This window comes from Rattus norvegicus, chromosome 13 (assembly GCF_036323735.1).
Source record: "Rattus norvegicus strain BN/NHsdMcwi chromosome 13, GRCr8, whole genome shotgun sequence".
Taxonomy (NCBI): Eukaryota; Metazoa; Chordata; class Mammalia; order Rodentia; family Muridae; genus Rattus; species Rattus norvegicus.
In genome coordinates this window covers 90,250,604-90,269,156 of record NC_086031.1, presented here as the reverse complement: position 1 = coordinate 90,269,156, position 18,553 = coordinate 90,250,604, and the positions used below count along the sequence as shown (strand labels likewise).

At 40.7% G+C, this 18,553-nt stretch overlaps 1 protein-coding gene, 1 long non-coding RNA gene and 1 pseudogene across 4 annotated transcripts in view; 1 reads left to right on the top strand and 2 right to left on the bottom strand.

Moving 5' to 3' along the window:
• Positions 1 to 18,553, bottom strand: part of Wdr64 (WD repeat domain 64) — a 123,785-nt gene that overhangs the window by 11,452 nt on the left and 93,780 nt on the right. For all 3 annotated transcript variants that reach the window (XM_006250343.5, XM_039091435.2, XM_039091437.2), the window contains 8 exons: positions 17,821 to 17,951; positions 12,975 to 13,076; positions 11,760 to 11,829; positions 10,901 to 10,937; positions 9,942 to 10,078; positions 7,724 to 7,829; positions 5,913 to 5,971; positions 4,769 to 4,878 (listed from right to left, as the gene is read on the bottom strand). In XM_006250343.5, the coding sequence (XP_006250405.1) occupies positions 4,769 to 4,878; positions 5,913 to 5,971; positions 7,724 to 7,829; positions 9,942 to 10,078; positions 10,901 to 10,937; positions 11,760 to 11,829; positions 12,975 to 13,076; positions 17,821 to 17,951 (752 nt within the window). The remainder of the gene's footprint in view (positions 1 to 4,768; positions 4,879 to 5,912; positions 5,972 to 7,723; positions 7,830 to 9,941; positions 10,079 to 10,900; positions 10,938 to 11,759; positions 11,830 to 12,974; positions 13,077 to 17,820; positions 17,952 to 18,553) is intronic.
• On the top strand, positions 3,069 to 8,880 carry LOC103692322 (uncharacterized). The gene is made up of 3 exons (XR_595574.3): positions 3,069 to 3,163; positions 4,479 to 4,622; positions 7,683 to 8,880. It is a non-coding gene; the product is annotated as an uncharacterized LOC103692322 (long non-coding RNA).
• On the bottom strand, positions 4,487 to 4,667 carry LOC120096392 (U2 spliceosomal RNA; annotated as a pseudogene).

The window sequence follows — 18,553 nt, the reverse complement described above, 5'->3', positions numbered from 1 at the left end:
AAAATTAGATTCTACACAGTTCAGGTGGAGACTACCTCAAGGGTGAAGCTACTAAAGGAAGGGAAAAACCCGGCTATCCAGATGAGGCTCCTCATACATGACATGATCTGAGGATTTACCATGAGTATCTTACATATCTCCTATATTTTAGTCATTACTAAAGTAGCATGGCCTTCCCTCTGTTGTTACCAGTAAGGGAACAGAGTCATCAGACACATTTATAGCAAGCCCTTTAAACAGGAAAGTAAGAGGGTTAAGAGGCTAAATGAATTCTGCTCCAGACCCATACTAAAGTGACGTGCTCGCTGGCCTCTCAGTGTTTCCTATTCCTCATGATTCTGTCCCAAGTGAATAACCCCACCTGACATCCTGAACCTTAGACACGGACCCTGAGCCACCACGAGGCTTTCAATTTCCTGTCCAATGGACCAGGCTCAAGTCTCAATTATGATTTTTTTTTCTCCATTGAAAAGTTATAATCACCTTATAAACAAGATTTAGAATGTTAGAGTGCGTGTCTGTTGAGAACACGGCAGCATATATTAGCCGAAGGATGTGGCTTACTTACAAAGGCAGCAGTGCTTTGAGACAGCTATTAATAGAGGTGAGCTCTATGAATCGAGTATCTGGAGAGTGTTCCACTTAAAGGGATCATAAAAATAATTTCTCCAGGCCAAGGACGACTGGCTTGAACAGTACACTAGTCTAAATGTCTGTGTCCCACTAAGTCATGCAGAACTCTCATTACTAATAGGAAGGCATGAGGTGTTTAGGGAAGTGTTTAGGGCATGAGAATTCCACCTTCATAAATGGAACTAGTGCCTGCTTAGTCTATTTCTCTTTTCTATAACTGACTGCATGACGTATTGAGAATGAGAGATTCAAAACTGGATGGTCCTATAGGGTGAGGTCCTCCACGCTGGTAGGGGCTCTACAGAGTCCCAAGGCTGTCCAGCAGCATCAGGGGATAAGGGAGACTTATTCCTACCTGTGACTTTTATCCTTTAATTTTTTAATATTTATTGACCCCCCCCCTCTCTCCCTCTCTCTCTCCCTCTGTGTGTGTGTGTGTGTGTGTGTGTGTGTGTGTGTGTGTGTGGAGAGGGAGAGAGAGAGAGAGAGAGAGAGAGAGAGAGAGAGAGAGAGAGAGGATGTTTGTGGTCTGTGATATGTCTGGGTGCATGTGATGTGTATATGTGTAATAAGAATGTGTATGTGTATATGATGTATGATAGGTGTAATGTGAAGTATATGTGTGTATGATGTGTGATATGTGTCTATATGTGGTGTATGATGTATGATATGTGAAGTGTGAAGTGTGTGTGTGTGTATCTCTGTGTCTGCGTATGTGTCTGTGTGTATGTATCTCTGTGTGTGTGTGTGTGTGTGTGTGTGTGTGTGTATGTGTGTGTGTGTGTACATGGGTTCTTGTGTGGAGTTTAGAGAACAATTTGTGGAAGTTGCTTTCCTTTCTAGTACGTATGTTTTCAAGCCCAAACAGACCATCAGGTTTAGCAGCAGGCGTCTTTACCCTCTGAGCCATCTTGCCAGCCCTCTCTTTTTTATGAACCACAGTCTCATCCAACAACACCCTACCTTACAGCCTCATGTCTAAAGCCTTGGTTCCTTCTTAAAGAATCCTCACATCTAAATATCACTGTCAAATTAAGTTCTTACTCTCTTAATGCCTCACTCATGTCAGTGATGAAATTTTAACAGGAGTTTTAGAGGGAACATTTGAATTTTAGAAGTGTTCCTAACAAAAGAGTTCTGATGGAGCAGTTTGACCCTTTCCACTGTGTCACCATTTAGAGATAGAGAATATGCCCAAAGACTAATGTGTTGGATGTTTCGTCTCCAGTTGTGGCGCTAGAGAGAGTTGATGGGATCATGCAGGTTCTGACCTACCAATGGATAAGTTCATAGTAAATGGGTGGCAAGGAAGCATTGTATAGTTGTAGTGGTCCCTGGTGACATACATGCCTTTGAAAGTCATAGGCCCTTTCTGTGTGTGCTTCTCAGCCTCTAGAAGTGAACAGCATTCTTCCACCATGCCCTTCTATCAGGAGGTTTTCTCTCACTGCTGGCCTAGAAGCAAGGACACTACACCACCTAGGACTGAAGTCTCTCATGCTCTGGGACTAAGAAGCACCTCCCTGATGTGGCTCAGAGGGAAAAGGCACTTGTTGCTCAGCCTGATGACATGAGTCTGATCCTCTGAGTCAACAGAAAAGTGAAACGAGAGAACTGACTCCCCAATGTTTTCCTCTGATCTCTACATGTGCCATACCTTGAGCATGCACTTGTATATGACACAGACAGACAGAAAGACACACACACACACACACACACACACACACACTTTCTCACACAATGCCTTCACACATATGCATGCTTAAAACCTTCCACCTTTAATTTAATTTAATCAAACATTCTGTTGTAATAATGACGGAAAGCCGGTACTAAGTTAGGAGTTAGGCAGGTGACATTTATGAAGAAAGGAATAAGCTCTAATTGTTCAGTCTGCTGATATATGATCTTGGACATTCCAGTCTCCAGAACTATGAGCAATATATTTCTCTTGTCTGTAAACAAGCCATTTTATAGCAGCCTAACAAGAAAGACAAGAGAACAATGCTCATAGCAACAGAGGCTTCTATACCTGTGGTTGGTGTGTATATGTGTGCACATGCACTTGCATGCATCCGCCAATACATGTTCTACAACCTGCATCAAACATTTCTGTTGATGGGTAGGTGAAAACAAGCCTGTGTAAAGACCAGAAGACCAAGCCCATGTAAAGACCAGAAGACCAAGTTATTAAAGGCATTTGTAATAGTACTATTTCTTTCCTACAAATAAAACAACAGGTCACTTTTTTGATACAAGAAATAGCTCTACATATTTGCTCCCTCTACAGAATCATCTTGATCTTGATATTTCTAAAGTTCCCCTGGACCTTCCCATATTATAGTTCTTTAGTGGCTTTTATCTGGAATGACATCAGAGTTCCCCTGGTTGTACATGGCAGGTCCCATTCTCCATGTTGATCTCTCGCTTTCTCTTTTAGTTGAAGCTCATGTCCTCTTGATTTGGCCTGCAACATGGCTTTCAACTTAGCCATTTATTTACAGTCTAAAACCCACTGGTGGCTTCTTTAACGGTAAGTAAGTATTCAAATTTATAGCAATTTCTACTATGTCCTCAACTGAAACCCCATCAATCATCAAGCCCACAGAGTTAGCCAGGATCTGTTGAATTTTAATTCAAGAATCCTGATGTTGTTGTTGTTGTTGATGATGATGATGATGATATTTCTAACTTTTAATATGTATTTCAATTGGTCTCATGTTCTCAAAGGCTTACTAGATTTCCTTGGTATGGTCTAAGTCCATTCTTTTAAGAACACGATTCATTGCCATGTTTTAAAAACATTTCAGGTGGGCAGCAGTTTGTCTCTAGAAATGTCATGACATTTCCCTTCCTTTTCTTTATATATGTCTGTGTATTTTTAGTATTTTGGGTACACATGCTTAGCATTGATTATAATTAATTAGCTAAGTTCAAGTAAGTAGGTTCTGTAAAAGTCAACCACACTGAAATAACTAGCCTAGTTCCCCCTCTCTCTACTCAGTGATCTTTTGTTTGGGTGGGGCTCTCTTCCCCTTCTATTATTGTTTCTTTCCCCTTCCTCTCCTTTCTTCCCTCCCGTTTCTGTCCTCCTTACCTGTCCTCTCTCTTCCCTTTATACTCTTTTTCTTCCTTCTTTCTCCTCTTTTCTTTCTCTGTTTCTTCCTTTTTTCCGTTTTCCTCTTTTTCTTTTTCTGTTTCTTCCTTTCTGTCTTTCTATCCTGCTTTCCTTCTGTCCCGTTCTCCCATTTCTTTCCTTTCTTCTTCACTCTCCTGCTCTCCTTTCTTTTCTTCTCCCCCTTCCTTCATTCCACTCCATCCTCCCTCCCCTTCCTTCCCTCTTTCTTTCTGATAAGACTTCTCAGTCTGGCTCACAGTTCCTGAGCCTAAGTGATCCATGCCTCTGTATCCCCCAAAGACCTGGGACTACAGCTATGCCATGCTCCATCCGGATACATGTCCTTTCCTAGGACTATTTTTTTAAACTTTTGACCCCCCAGTCTCCTTCTGTAGCCTTCCCCAGATTTGAGTCTAGTTCTCTGAGCTGCCTATCCTGTTTAATCCTCTGAAATAATCCTCTAAAACCTAATTTTACTGTAAATTTTTGCCATAACTTTTTTTAAAAGTGGTGTTTGCTTAATGAATCTGTGTAAGAGCAAACATTACAAAAAATGATTTTGAGGTTCATGTTTCTGCCCCCTTTTTTCATAATGGAGTCTGCATGTCCATGGATATAGAAAAAGAATTCAAATAAGTGATAACCTTCTCAAAGCTTCTTTATATAACTTTTTGGTTTATGTAAAAATTTATTCTAATAAATGTACTAAAATTGTGCTTTTTTTCTTAAGCCCCACGAAAGGGGTGTACCAACACCAGAGATGTTGTAACCTCAGCTCATGGAATATATGGTGCAAGCTCCGATCCCATCTTCCAGATCCCCAATCTGTTTGCTCTATTGTCCTCAGATAGAGGGCACATCAAATATTAAACTGGTAAGAATAGATAGACACCTGATCTTAGCCAAAAGGCCGAGAGATGACCCCAAAAGCACTGCATCTTAACTAAACACATCAACATTAACACCAACTCTGACTGTGCTCATGCTAGAAACCTAGAGGATGGACCCATCTGAGTTTACCTCACTGAGCCATCAATGGAGGCGGTAAGCACCAGCTGCTTGTCTTCAACGTAGATCACTTGAACAATCTCTAAAGAATGGGCACGCCAGGAAAGCAGCTGCTTGAATTTCTAGATGGCAACGAAAAGATCTTGGGATGAATCAAAATACAGTCTTAAGCTTTCTCATCGAGGAGTTACATTTATGAGTGGGTAGGAGAGACAGTGATTAAGGCTCTGCTCTGATGAGCTTTCTCTGGCTTACTGAGGTGCTGCAAATAGCCCAATTTTAGAGAAGTATTGCTCTGCACATACCCCTGCTGGAGAAAGAGCTCATATATTTATTATTTTGTCATGGGCTTTAGTGGATGGCTGGTAGTTGTAGAAGACACAGTGAAGACCATCAGGAGCGAAGGAAAGCAGATCTGGGAGGTGAAGGTTAAGGATGAAACTGACCAAGCGATTTTTCTTACTTGCAATTTTTCTCTAGGGAAAGCATTGACTATGCTCTTCTTTGCATGGGATATGGGGTAGGGGGCATTTGTTGTATAGTATTGGCAAAATACTTTATAAAGTATTAGCTTATTCTCTTTCAAAAGCATTGTGAGGGTCAGCTGATACCTTCTTTAACATTTGTCCTCAAGTTTGGAGCTCCTAAGGGACTTCAGAAGACACTCCCACAGTTTGTTCTGCAGTAATATATTCGCTATGTTTCTCTCTACCCACTGATGGACACACTAAGATTGAAAATCCCCTGGACTATCTACTCAGGGTCATCTCTGTGACCAAAGTCCTAGGAGCTTGCAGTTTTCCTATGTGTCTCCTATTCCTCGAGACCTTAGAGGGTTAAAAATAATTTCTTCTGAGTTTCTTAGATCGCTAACTCAATTTTCTGTGGCTGTTCTTAAATGGCAGGCTAAAACTCTGCAGTTTCCTACCTCCTACTGTTTCAAAGCTGTTAAAGGACAATGGATCACCCAAGGGTCCTGTCTCTGTAAGATAGCATCCATCCAAGCACAGGCTGGGGGCATATAGCTTAAATTGCAGTAGAGTCGGTCCTTGGAGGGTACTGGGGCCACTTGAATTTCTATCTTCTATATTTCTAGGACAACGCTCAGCACACATGAGATGATTTCTGTATTTATGTGGACAGCTAAAGTTCATACCTTTTCATCGTGAGGTGGATCCATGAAGGAACCAATATTGCAAAGGATAACGTGTCCTTCTGTATAAAATTTAAACATTGGAGACCTTCATTAGATATTCATAATCTTTAGGCAAACACTCCCCAAAATGACATGTCATTTTGATTCAGGCACTTATATTAGTAGATAGAATAGAATCTGAGAAACCAGATACAAAAGAAGGAATTTGGAGTCTAGGGATCTAGCTTGGTAGAGAGCTGCTTAGCATGTGAGAAATCCTGGGTTTGATCCCCAGCACTGCAGAAAACTGAATGTGGCGGCACATCCCTGTAACCTTAGCTCTCAAGAGCTAGAGGCAGTATGACTAGAGGTTTAAGGACATCCTTGGTTATGTCACAAGTTTGATGCCACTCTGGGCTACATGAAATCCTATCTCAAATTTTAAAAAAAGAGAAAGAATGAACAGCAATATTATTGTCTCATAAAATAGAAGGGGAAGAAACACTTCCAAGCTCATTTTAATAAGTTAGGATTACCCCAATAACAAACCCAGATATAAAAAATCTAACAATAAAGGAGAATTATAGACCAATTTCCTTGTTGAACATAAATGAAAAATTCTTGGAAAAAACCTTGCAAATTGAATTATAGAACACATCAATAATACGATTAATATGATCAAGTTGGCTTCATTCCATGGATAGATTGATGGTTCAATAAAAATATGACAGTGAACAAAATTGGGCTATATAAATGCACTCAATGACAGAAATCGTATGTTCATTTCAATTGGCACTTAAAAGGCCTTTGAGAAAATCAGCATCTCTTCATGATAAAACCTCTGGAGAGACTTGGGATACACAGAACATATATCCAGATAATAAAACCTAATGTAAGGAAAAGTAGTGGCCACCATGATGTTAAATGAGGAAAACTCAAAACATTGTCACAAAGATCAGGAACAAGACAAGGGTGTTGACTTTCACCATTTCTAGTCAGTATAGTGCTTGATGTCCTAGCTAAAGCAGTAAGACAAAGGAAGATCAATGGGCTATAAATAGCAAGAGAAGTAAAATTATTCCTACTTATAGATGATATTATATAAAAGAGATCCCAAAAATCCTACCAGAAACTTCTAGAATTTCAGCACAAGAAATTATTTGTAGGCTAAGCATGGTGGCTTACACTCAGAAGGTAGAGGCAGGTTGATTTCTGCGATCTCAAGGGCAGCCTGGTCTACACAGTGAGTTCCAAGCCAACCAAAGCTACATAGAAAGACTCTGTCACAGAACAAGCAAAACAAATATTGTTTGGCCCAGGTCCCTTGGATGGGGGCTAGAGTCCTGAATCCTTCCCTGAGGTAGGGATATACAGACATTTTGAATGAGCTGATACCCTGGGACACGCCAGGCAGCAATCTGCAGCTGTGTACACTCTCACAATCCTGGAGCCTCAGCCTCCAGAAGGCCCGGCAGATTCTTAGAGACTAATCTGAGTCCTGAGGATGTCCTGAAGAACTGAACACTATGCAAGATGAAGGATAAATTCACTGGTGCCTTCAACTGCATTTAAAACTTGTCCATGTAAAAGACTACCTTCATAAGGACTCAAACTCCTGGCCCTGGAGGACAGACAGGAAGAAGGGCACATGCCACAAACATAGAAGGTTGGCTTTCGTACCCACCCTGCTGTAGCTATAACTTTCTCACCGTGAGCATGCCTCTTGGAGACTTTCATTTGTCTCTGTAAATGTCATGCGTGTTTCTCAAGAGCTATTTTTATATCATGCAGGTTCTTAAGACGCAGCTTAATCGGTCAGAACAAGGACTTACCCACGTTCCCAGCCAGCAGTATCCTGCAGCACGAGTCCGTGTACAGTGTCGTCAGCGAAATGGCAGAGTGCTTCGTGAAGGGCAGCATGTCTTTCAGAAGCTTCCCCTGAACAAGGCACAAGGTAAACAAGGCTCCTATGACAATAAGTTCTATAAAATCCCAAGATTAAAGTTGAATTTCACTCTACTTAAGACACTTCAATTTTTATCTCTACTACTAACAGGATTTTCTCATCTGTACTAAAAATAACTTGATGCTATCCATGAAGACTTATTACTTTGAAATGAAGAGTATGGGTAACTGCTAGCTGATTGTTATCCATTTCCTCTTTTCCTTGTGTTTTCCATGGGACTTTTCATGCAATTCCTTGTGCGGGATTTCAAATAGATACTTTCTCCTTACACAAACATTCCCTTCAAAGTCAAATACAACTGCAGGGTGACATAGACATACTTACCTGCTAGGAAAACATACCTGATTATTGAAGCAACAAAGGATTGCAAAAGGTTCGAACCAATATAAACTATTTTGAGTGGTATAAGCTAGCCTTTGGAAGGACTTCCATAGCATGATCTCATTGGAAAATCAACAGCTGTTCTCTAAGACTCCTTGGATATTGTCTCTTCTGCTTCTCTGTTTTCTTCACCACAGATAAAAGGCATTTCATTCCAAGATCATCTGGGAGACAGTTTGTGTTTTCAAACCTCAGGACTCATTACAAAGCTAGAACCTGTGGGCAGACTGGCACGGAGCTAGTGGACAGCTTTGTGTTCTTGGGTCTTGGAGTGGGCCACACAACACTCGCTGTCATCTCCTGGGTCCTCTGTAGAAGACTCACCACAGTGTTCATATCTCCTTGGGTCTCCCAGAGTTTCAGGCTTACAATGGCTCATCCAATTACAAACCCATCTATCTCCTGCTTTGAATTCTTGTTCATTTTTAACATTTAGTGTGTGTGTGTTTGTGTGTGTGTATGTCTCTCTCTCTGTATGTCTGTGTGTGAGTGTGTTTGTGTGTGTGTCTGTGTGTGTTTGTGTATGTCTGTTTGTGTGTGTGTTTCTGTGTGTGTGTGTGTGTTTGTGTGTGTGTGTGTGTGTGTGTGTGCTGCATATGTGGAGCTCAGAGGACAATGGACAACTTTGTGGAACTACTTCTCTCCTTCTACTAGGGTTTGAGCTCAGGTTTTCATGCTTGTGTGGCAACTAAATTTTACCCACTGAGCTATCTCACTGGTCCCTAATTTGTACTTTTAAACTGACATGTGCACCCCCTCTCCCAAATCACTTGAATTCTTTTGGCAAATTAAAGCTACTGTTTTCACAGTAAAAAAAAAATTTAAGGACATTCAAAGTGATACAGTACCATCTTTCAATAATTTATACCATTAAAGTTTTATATTAGGGTTCAGCCAGTAAAGGGGCTTGCTGCCAAGCCTGGTGACCTACATTTAATCCCTGAGACCTACATGGTGGAAAAAGCGACTCTCACAAGTTTACTTTTGACTTTCTTATTACTATCACGGCAAGCATGTACACATATGCGTATATAATTACACATATACACAGATACATAAGAAAAATAAAAATATTTTAAATGCTATAGGTCAGTATTCTTTTATTCTGTTTTATGGTATGCAAATACAAATGTGTAGGTACGTGTGTGTGTGTGTGTGTGTGTGTGTGTGTGTGTCTAGACCAGGGAACAACCTTGCGTGTCACTCCTCAGGAACACCATTTACCTTATTTTGAGACAAGATCTCTGCCTGGCCTATAGCTTGTCAGCTAAGTTAGAATGTCTGGTCAGCAAGCCCAAGGGATCTACTGATCCCACCTCGCCAGCACTGGGATTATAAATGTACTCTACCATGTTCAGACTTTTTTATTTTGGATTTTAGGGGTTTTACTTATCTCCCTACCTCCTTGCATCCTTTTATAGAACACATCATTAATGACATCTTACTTAAATATCCAGAAAGTTATTATCAATTCACAGCTGAGGTTGGAAGATTTGAAACTGTTAACAGTTTTGATGACCTAATGCCGTTAGTGGTAAAATGGACCTAGTGTATAGTTTGGCAGCAGTCAGTGATAGGCTGAAAAACCAGCTTTGGCTGCAAGAGGGAAATGTTTGAATTGAATGTCATGTGGAAGAAGGCTGCAATGTATGACTCTCCTCTTCATCATCCCACCCCTTTTGAATCCCAGCCAAGACCACCACCTCCAACGTCCACAAACGGAGGTGTCCATCCTCGTGTGCAGTGACCAGGAGAGGAGGCTGTGGTTCCGCAGAGCTGGTGGACGCGGTCTGTTTCTTGCTCACTGACTGCTGTTCTGATCCTGTGTCTGTTTGCTCGCCTAGTAAGAAAAACTCGTGAGCTCTGCTGGTCTTTGTAATCCTCAGGGTTCCAAGTTTTATGGAATACCAAAGAAGAGATGGGAGGGAAAGAGCAAAGAAGGGTTTTCTCAAAAAAAAAAAAAAGTTAGCTTAAACTTGAGAAGACTCACCAGGACAAAAATAGAAAAGTATCTGTACAATGGGGATCCTGGATCACAGGAAAATCTAAAAGGTTTGTTTGGGGTCCTATTTTAAATACCTCTAGAAGGTTCTGCATGTGGTGGCTAAACCTTGTGCAAGTTTTATAAATCCAGCATGAGTTTTAGTAGAATGCATTGGAGACTAAAAAGTTCAGGATTATTTTGGATTTTAAAAACCAAGAATTAGCGTAGACAGCATCATTTGTTTTTGTCCATGTTGAGAATGATTCTGAATGTCATCTCTTAAAATGAACATGTATCAAGAATAGAGGGCTTCTTGATGACATCTTCACACATGTATAGCATATATAGTAGTCATATCTACTCTACATGACTCTTCCACATTCTCTCTCCCTCCCATTGATGCCGTTAAAAGGCCTCATTTTAGTAGAGATCCTTCCCTTTAGACTACCAAGACTCCCAAACACATCAATATTCAGTTACATAAAGAGCACACCAAGACTACTGTATCACATGAAATCCCTGTTGCAAAGGATCTGCCTGGTCTGGGCTGGAAGCTCTGTGGTAAAGTGCTTGCCGAGGATGTGTGAGGCCTCAGTGACACAAAGAGAAAGAAAAGACTCAGCCTTTTGATTCTACAGAAATGAGTTCATACTGACCTTTGACCTCACTCATACTGACCTTTGACCTCGGTGTCATGTATACTTTGCTTACTTCCCTGAATGGAGAAGAGAGAGAAGACAGTTCTGAGACATTGCAAGGGAATGAGGTCTACTAAGCAGGCAGCTCCTGCAGAGAGCTGAGCTGGCATTCCTAAGTATTAACATTAAAAGTCACTTACAAATTATTTCTTTGAAATACTGTAGTGCAGAGCTTTTCATAGTCATAAATGGAAGAGCTATAAAACAATGGCATCGCCTGGGGGCTTGCACTAGTGACAGTGACTAGTGACCAGTGCATGCCCAATTTTTGGTGTGCCCAACTCTTATTTTACAGACAACCATACAGGTGCCTTTGTTCCCCTGATCTATTGACAAGGAAAGAGAAACTTCTTTTTAGTGACAAGGTTAGACTGAATCTGGAAGTACAGCAAAGACTTAGATTTGGGCCTGGCCCTGCCTGGCTTTTCTATCCATCCAGTTATGTTTTCTTTCTACCACACTAGTTCTAAATAACTTTTGTGTGAAAATTTGACTTAATAAAATCCTGATTGGAAAAGCACTGCAAAAAAATTTGTGAAATTGGAACCGACAACACAGAAGACCACTGCATTATATTATGGACCATGATCTAATTATACCACATGTGAAGTATAATAACATAGAAGAGATGCTCAAAATCACTAGATTATTTTACAAGCATAAAAGCAATGTGTTTAAATTATTAATACACTTGTTTTATATTGTTCACATATGGGAAGACCTCGGAAATAAAGTTCTTCAATGTAGTCATTGAATTTTAGGGAGAACTAAGATTTCACATGTACACATAGATAGTTCCTGCTTACAGCAGGAAGATGTTATCTCTGTGTCACACTCACCTTGCTACTCTGTGGACCCTTGCTTGAGTCACATTGGGTTGAGGAGCATATGGAATCCTGACTTGATCTCCTGAAGAGGGATGGAGGAGACACAGGATGGAAAGGTCAGATAATCCACAGAACCCAGAGTGCCCTCTACCCACTTTCAGGAGGTCATTTCCTCCTCATGTGTGGAAGTGTTCCACTCGCTAGCCCACATCCTATGCAATGATTGCTCACTGGTTTGGTGTTAGAGGTGGAAAATGCTATGACACTGAATAGGTATGGGGGCTGGCTGGGTCTAGAAACACAGGCCTGCCCCATCTCTCTACTAATGCTAGATTGACACATTGATTTCCCCATACTGAAATGCAGGGGCAGATGGTAGTAGTAATGACAAGCCTGGCTAACTTCATACACTGTGTTATTTTTTCTGGCCTGACCCTGTCTCTTCTCTTCTTTGTGGGAATGGGCTGAAAGCTAGCTTATGTACAAAGAACAATCCTGATAAGATTCTCCAAAGAATTTTGATTCAATTTTAAGACAATGTATAAAGAAGGTGTTAGACTTGGACTCACCAACAAGCAAATCCCAACTATAACATAGAAACCTTCCATATCCCTCTAGAGATTTCTTTAATATTGTTGCTTAAAACTACAGACTTCTAAAGCAAAGATAAGTAGATAATAGAATCAAACAGTTTAAATTAGACATTTAATAAAAAGTCCTCTGCTTGCACAGGAGTGAATGGGATTGCCCATTTCTACTGGATAGACCATGGGACCTGCAATATCATTTCCATTTGTGCCCTCTAAGTCCTAAATTTGCTGCATATCTGTGCAGATTGTATTAGATTTAGCTAAAAGTATGATCCAATGAGCATTTCTCATTTCTTCTACTGTGGAAAAGGGAGTTATGAGGCCAACATGGTAAGGGTTCACACAGGGAGGCTGCCATGTCAAAGGTTTACACAGAGAGAGCAACACTGTAAAGGTCCACATAGTGAGGGTGACATAAGGGTCTGCACAGTGAAGCTGACATGGTGGTAAGTAAGGGTCTACCCAATCAACATGTCAGGCCCATAGAGAATATGACAGTGAGGAAAACTGAAATGAAAGAGGTAGCTCGACACCCATCTTCCTTCTGCTGTCCCTTCCTTCATGCTGGGAGATGAGTTGCTAACCTCACCTACCTGGGATCCAGATAGTACTACGTGACCACAAAGTTCTGAGTTACCTTACACATTCGGGAATTCGGAAGAGGAACATTATATCATTAATTCGAAAGCGTTTGGGATCCAACTCGGGATCTGTAGAGAAGCAATCCTCAGGCCGGTATCTGAAAATAAGCACATCTTTGCCTATTAAACTGTGCAAACTAGGAGTCTCCCCTTACTTCCATTGTCATAATTCCCTGAAGATCTAACAACTTCAAATGTCATCGCTGTAAATGAAGTGGAATCCTGGAGGGATTGAGTTCGGATATGCCTTTCTTCACTAAAGCTGTGTAGAACCACATGGCTATCAGATGACCTACAAGTCTTTAATCCAATTAATTGGAGCTGATTTTCTACCTATAATTCAGTGAATGTCTAAACCTGTAGAGGAACTACCAGGAAGTTTCATGCAGTTTAAACAGAATTCTACTATGAACATATGGAATGATAGAGTTCAGTGAAATGAGGTGCCTTACCCCTGGAGCTTATAACTGTACCCCACTCTCATTGCTCTAGTCTTCAATGGACCCAGATTCCTTGGAACTTCAGGTCTTGAGAATAGAATAGTAGTCTCTAACCACCTACACTAGACTCTATGATCCATCTCTTAAATATTTGCATTCCTCAGGAAGAACTGACCTCCTAGCAATGTGCCCTTTTCCTTTAAGGGAAATTACTTCTGTTAATTTGAGCTGATGAGTGACTGCTTAAAATTTGGATCTGGAACCTCCTCCAAGAACCCATATTTTAAAGGCTTGCTCCCCAGATCAGTGCCCTTGTGAGGTGTTGAGCTTTTAAGAGGTGGTGCCTGGTCAGAAGTTTTCTAGTCATTTAGAAAGTAGATCCTCGAGAGAGATCTGGCAACTTCTCGTCTTTCTTTTTATTTTTTCTCTCTGAGATGTTCCAACTCTGATCTGATGCCTCCTCACAGGCCCAAAGCAACAGGGTTAGTTGATCACTTGACCCTCTGAACCCATGAGAAACTACCTTAGGGATTTGGTACAGCAACTGAAAGGAGACTAACTAGGTGGTACAGGGGTCTTATATGATGAAAGCAACATAAAAAAAGAAGCTTGAGAATTTGAGGGCATTTTTAGCTCAATGGTTTTAGATATTGGTCATTAATCAGGAAATAGATTATTAATTAGCAAGAAATGTTACTAATTCTTAACCTTCTAACCATAGTGTTCTTGAGAGAGAAGGGTTCTTTCTCTCTAACTGGTGAAGGAATAAGACAAAATGAGGTGTATTAAGAGATTGTACGTTGGAGAGATGGTTCAATTGGTGAGGGCACTTGTTGCTCTTATGGTAGTAATCTGTTCAGCTCCTAGCACCCATATGATAGCTCACAACTGTCTGTAAATCTAGTACCAGGGGATCTGACACCCAATTCTGGCCTCGGTAGGCACTAGACACACAGGTGGCACACAGACATACATGCAGAGAAAACTCATATATGTGTAATATTGTATTATAAATAAAACAGTAGAAATGGCCTCCACCATAAATATAGGAATAGCATTCAGCTTTAAAACCAGTTAAGCTGGGGCTAGATTGCCTTACACAGCTCTGGGTTAAGCTACATCTTTTCCAAAAGACTGTAGTGATTCTAAATAAAAATATGTTCTATGTCTGCATGTGTTTGTAGATATGTAGTAGCCAAGGAACAGCCTCTGTGTGTTCCCCTGGTATAGGACCCATTGTTTTTAAGACAGAATATTTCATTGGCCTCGAACTTGTCAAGTAAGCTAGGCTGACTGGTGGCTACTGAGCCCTAGATATCTACTTGTCCCCGCTTCCCCAGTGTTGGGATCGTAAGGGTGTACTACAGTACCTGGCTTTTTATATTTAGGTCCAGAGTTGAACTCAGGTCCTCCTTCATGCAGTGTAAAGTATATTTCCTCACTGAACAATCTCCCAGGACCCTACTTCTGTAAAATAATTGTCTTCCCATAGAAAAGGAACACTACTCACCATAGCTGTTTTCTTTTATTGAGCACTATCTTTGTATGTATTCCTTGGCAAAATGCCAGGTACTTAAGCAAGAAAAATTGCTACCTTGATATTGGAAATAGCTCAGGACAGCTGTCCCCTCTTTTCACAGTGGCACTGGCACTGATCTTTTTCATATATCTTCTTTGCCTTCTCAGTAGTGAGTCAAGCACAAACTGACACCTTCAATGTGAGAACTGTTCATAAGACTGTGAGGAATTGTCTGGTGAGTGTAGACATAGGTATCAAATGACAAGCATGCAGTGCAGAAGAAAAGCCTGAGGACAGGTACTGAGTGTTATGATGGGGCCAACTTTTGGTGAAAAGATGCATGGTCTAGGTAGACCAGTAGGAGATAATGCTCTCTAGAGGTAGCGATTTCATACGTGCTTTCCCCTTTTTCTTCTTCCTTTCCATTCTTCTCTAAGCTAAGTTTGATTTTATTTTGTTTTATTTAAGATTATTGGGCATTTTTATCTGCCAATAATTTTACAAACCTCCTTGATATAGGGTGTCCATATAAGATCCCAATATATACCTCCAAGTATACAAGTTGAGACAGCCTATTATTTACAGTTTAGCCATACAGCCATTGGTTCCTTTAAACCAATGTCAAGAGCACTTAAAGATGATGGTTAATCAGGGAGGATAAAGACTCTAATCATGATCCAGAACATTTCAATGTAAGTGGTTGAGATCCAAGATGCACTGGCTACATTTGCCCATGATAGAGCCAGCAAGTAAATTGGATATGCTGACCTGAATGAGAATAATATTCTTTTACAATATTTATTACTATTTGTATTTGGCAAATAAGTAGAATTGGTGGCACTAGGAATACAGAGGGAAGAGAAGCTTGAGGGAGGGACAGAGGTCAGGAATTGTGAGGCTTGAAGTGATTGGGGAGTGATCAGATTTCCAGTACATGATTGGATATGCGTAACATGAAAGTTTGTAGATATTAGTGTGTCAAGTTATTACACATTTTAAATATTTGTTGGGGCTAGAGCTATGGTCCAGAGGTTAAGAGCACTGGTTGTTCTTCTAGTGGACCCAAGTTTGATTTCTAGCATCCGCATGGTGGCTTACAGCTGTCTGTAACTCTAGCACCAGGGATCCAGGGTCCTGATCTGACCTTTGCTAAGCATCAGGCCAAACACCCATATAAAAATAAATAAAATTTAAAAAAAATAAAATTAAAACCATTTATTGATGTCATAAATTTAAACATGGAAAGATCAGATATTTATGTAAAGAAAAATATCTTGGATATACAAATATTTATGGTTTTTCTGTGTGTAATCATGGAAGTTAGACATTCAGAACATAATGTGCTTATGAGAATAACCTCCAGGAAAATCCCTCCTTGAAGGTTATCACCACCATTCCCAACACCTCTTTTCTTTTCTTCTCTTTTCTTTTTTAAAATCTTTATTAACTTGAGTATTTCTTTTTTTTTTTTATTAACTTGAGTATTTCTTATATACATTTCAAGTGTTATTCTCTTTCCCGGTTTCCGGACAAACATCCCCCTCCCCCTCCCCTTCCTTATGGGTGTTCCCCTCCAAACGCTCCCCCCATTGCCGCCCTCCCCCCATAGTCTAGTTCACTGGGGGTTCAGTCTTAGTAGGACCCAGGGCTTCCCCTTCCACTGGTGCTCTTACTAGGATATTCATTGCTACCTATGAGGTCAGAGTCCAGGGTCAGTCCATGTATAGTCTTTAGGTAGTGGCTTAGTCCCTGGAAGCTCCGGTTGCTTGACATTGTTGTACTTTTGAGGTCTCGAGCACCTTCAAGCTCTTCCAGTTCTTTCTCTGATTCCTTCAACGGGGGACCTATTCTCAGTTCAGTGGTTTGCTGCTGGCATTCGCCTCTGTATTTGCTGTATTCTGGCTGTGTCTCTCAGGAGCGATCTACATCCGGCTCCTGTTGGTCTGCACTTCTTTGCTTCATCCATCTTGTCTAATTGGGTGGCTGTATATGTATGGGCCACATGTGGAGCAGGCTCTGAATGGGTGTTCCTTCAGTCTCTGTTTTAATCTTTGCCTCTCCCTTCCCTGCCAAGGGTATTCTTTTTCCTCATTTAAAGAAGGAGTGAAGCATTCACATTTTGATCATCCGTCTTGAGTTTCGTTTGTTCTAGGGATCTAGGGTAATTCAAGCATTTGGGCTAATAGCCACTTATCAATGAGTGCATACCATGTATGTCTTTCTGTGATTGGGTTAGCTCACTCAGGATGATATTTTCCAGTTCTAACCATTTGCCTACGAATTTCATAAACTCGTTGTTTTTGATAGCTGAGTAATATTCCATTGTGTAGATGTACCACATTTTCTGTATCCATTCCTCTGTTGAAGGGGATCTGGGTTCTTTCCAGTTTCTGGCTATTATAAATAAGGCTGCGATGAACATAGTGGAGCATGTGTCTTTTTTATATGTTGGGGCATCTTTTGGGTATATGCCCAAGAGAGGTATAGCTGGATCCTCAGGCAGTTCAATGTCCAATTTTCTGAGGAACCTCCAGACTGATTTCCAGAATGGTTTTACCAGTCTGCAATCCCACCAACAATGGAGGAGTGTTCCTCTTTCAACTTGAGTATTTCTTATTTACATTTCGATTGTTATTCCCCTTCCCAGTTTCCAGTGCCAACATCCCCCTAACTCCTCTCCCTCCCCTTCTCTATGGGCTTCCCTTCCCCATCCTCCCCCCATTACCGCCCTCTCCCCCAACAATCATGTTCACTGGGGGTTCAGTCTTGGCAGGACCAAGGGCTTCCCCTTCCACTGAACACCTCTTTTCTTTAAGTATTGCTTGTTATATAAACTCTTACGCAGCAAAATGTCCTATTCCTTAGGGTAGATACAACACTTACATTTCTTTGACAGAGGCCGCTATGAAATTCCATAAGATAATCATGCCATTTAAGGTTCCAGACACTATCAAATTAAACCCCTCTGTTTGAAATACATCAATGCAGTTCACATCCGTATTGGTGGTAGAACTCTAAAGAAAAAGAACATAGATGTAGATTGGTGGGAATGCATAGTCAGGCTAATTAAAAATGTCATAATATGTTCAAAGTCACTGAGTATGAAATTTACTACCCCTCCCCCTTTAGCATTAGAAAATTTAGCTTGGATAATTCATTGAAACAATAAAAACATCCTCCCTTCTCTTCTGGTCCCTTTTGATTTAACTTTTATTTACTCTACTCCACTATTAGACTCTCCTCTCTCTCTCTCTCTCTCTCTCTCTCTCTCTCTCTCTCTCTCTCACACACACACACACACACACACACACACACACACACACGTCGTCATCGTCATCATCATCATCATCATCATCATCATCATCATCATCATCATCATCATCATCTTGAGAAAAACAAAAAACAGTCCACATTAGCCATTTTCACTGACAGGCCAGTCCTTCAAGTCCATCTGTCTATCCAGCTTCTGATGCACCATACTTTATGGAAACCTTCTAGTTACACCATCTAGTAACACATGCTTCTTTGCAGTTATCCTCTCTTGGATATTTGTTGAGCATCTTAGGTTCTTGGAGTGCAGATCTAAATATAGCATCTGCGATATGAGATATGTATG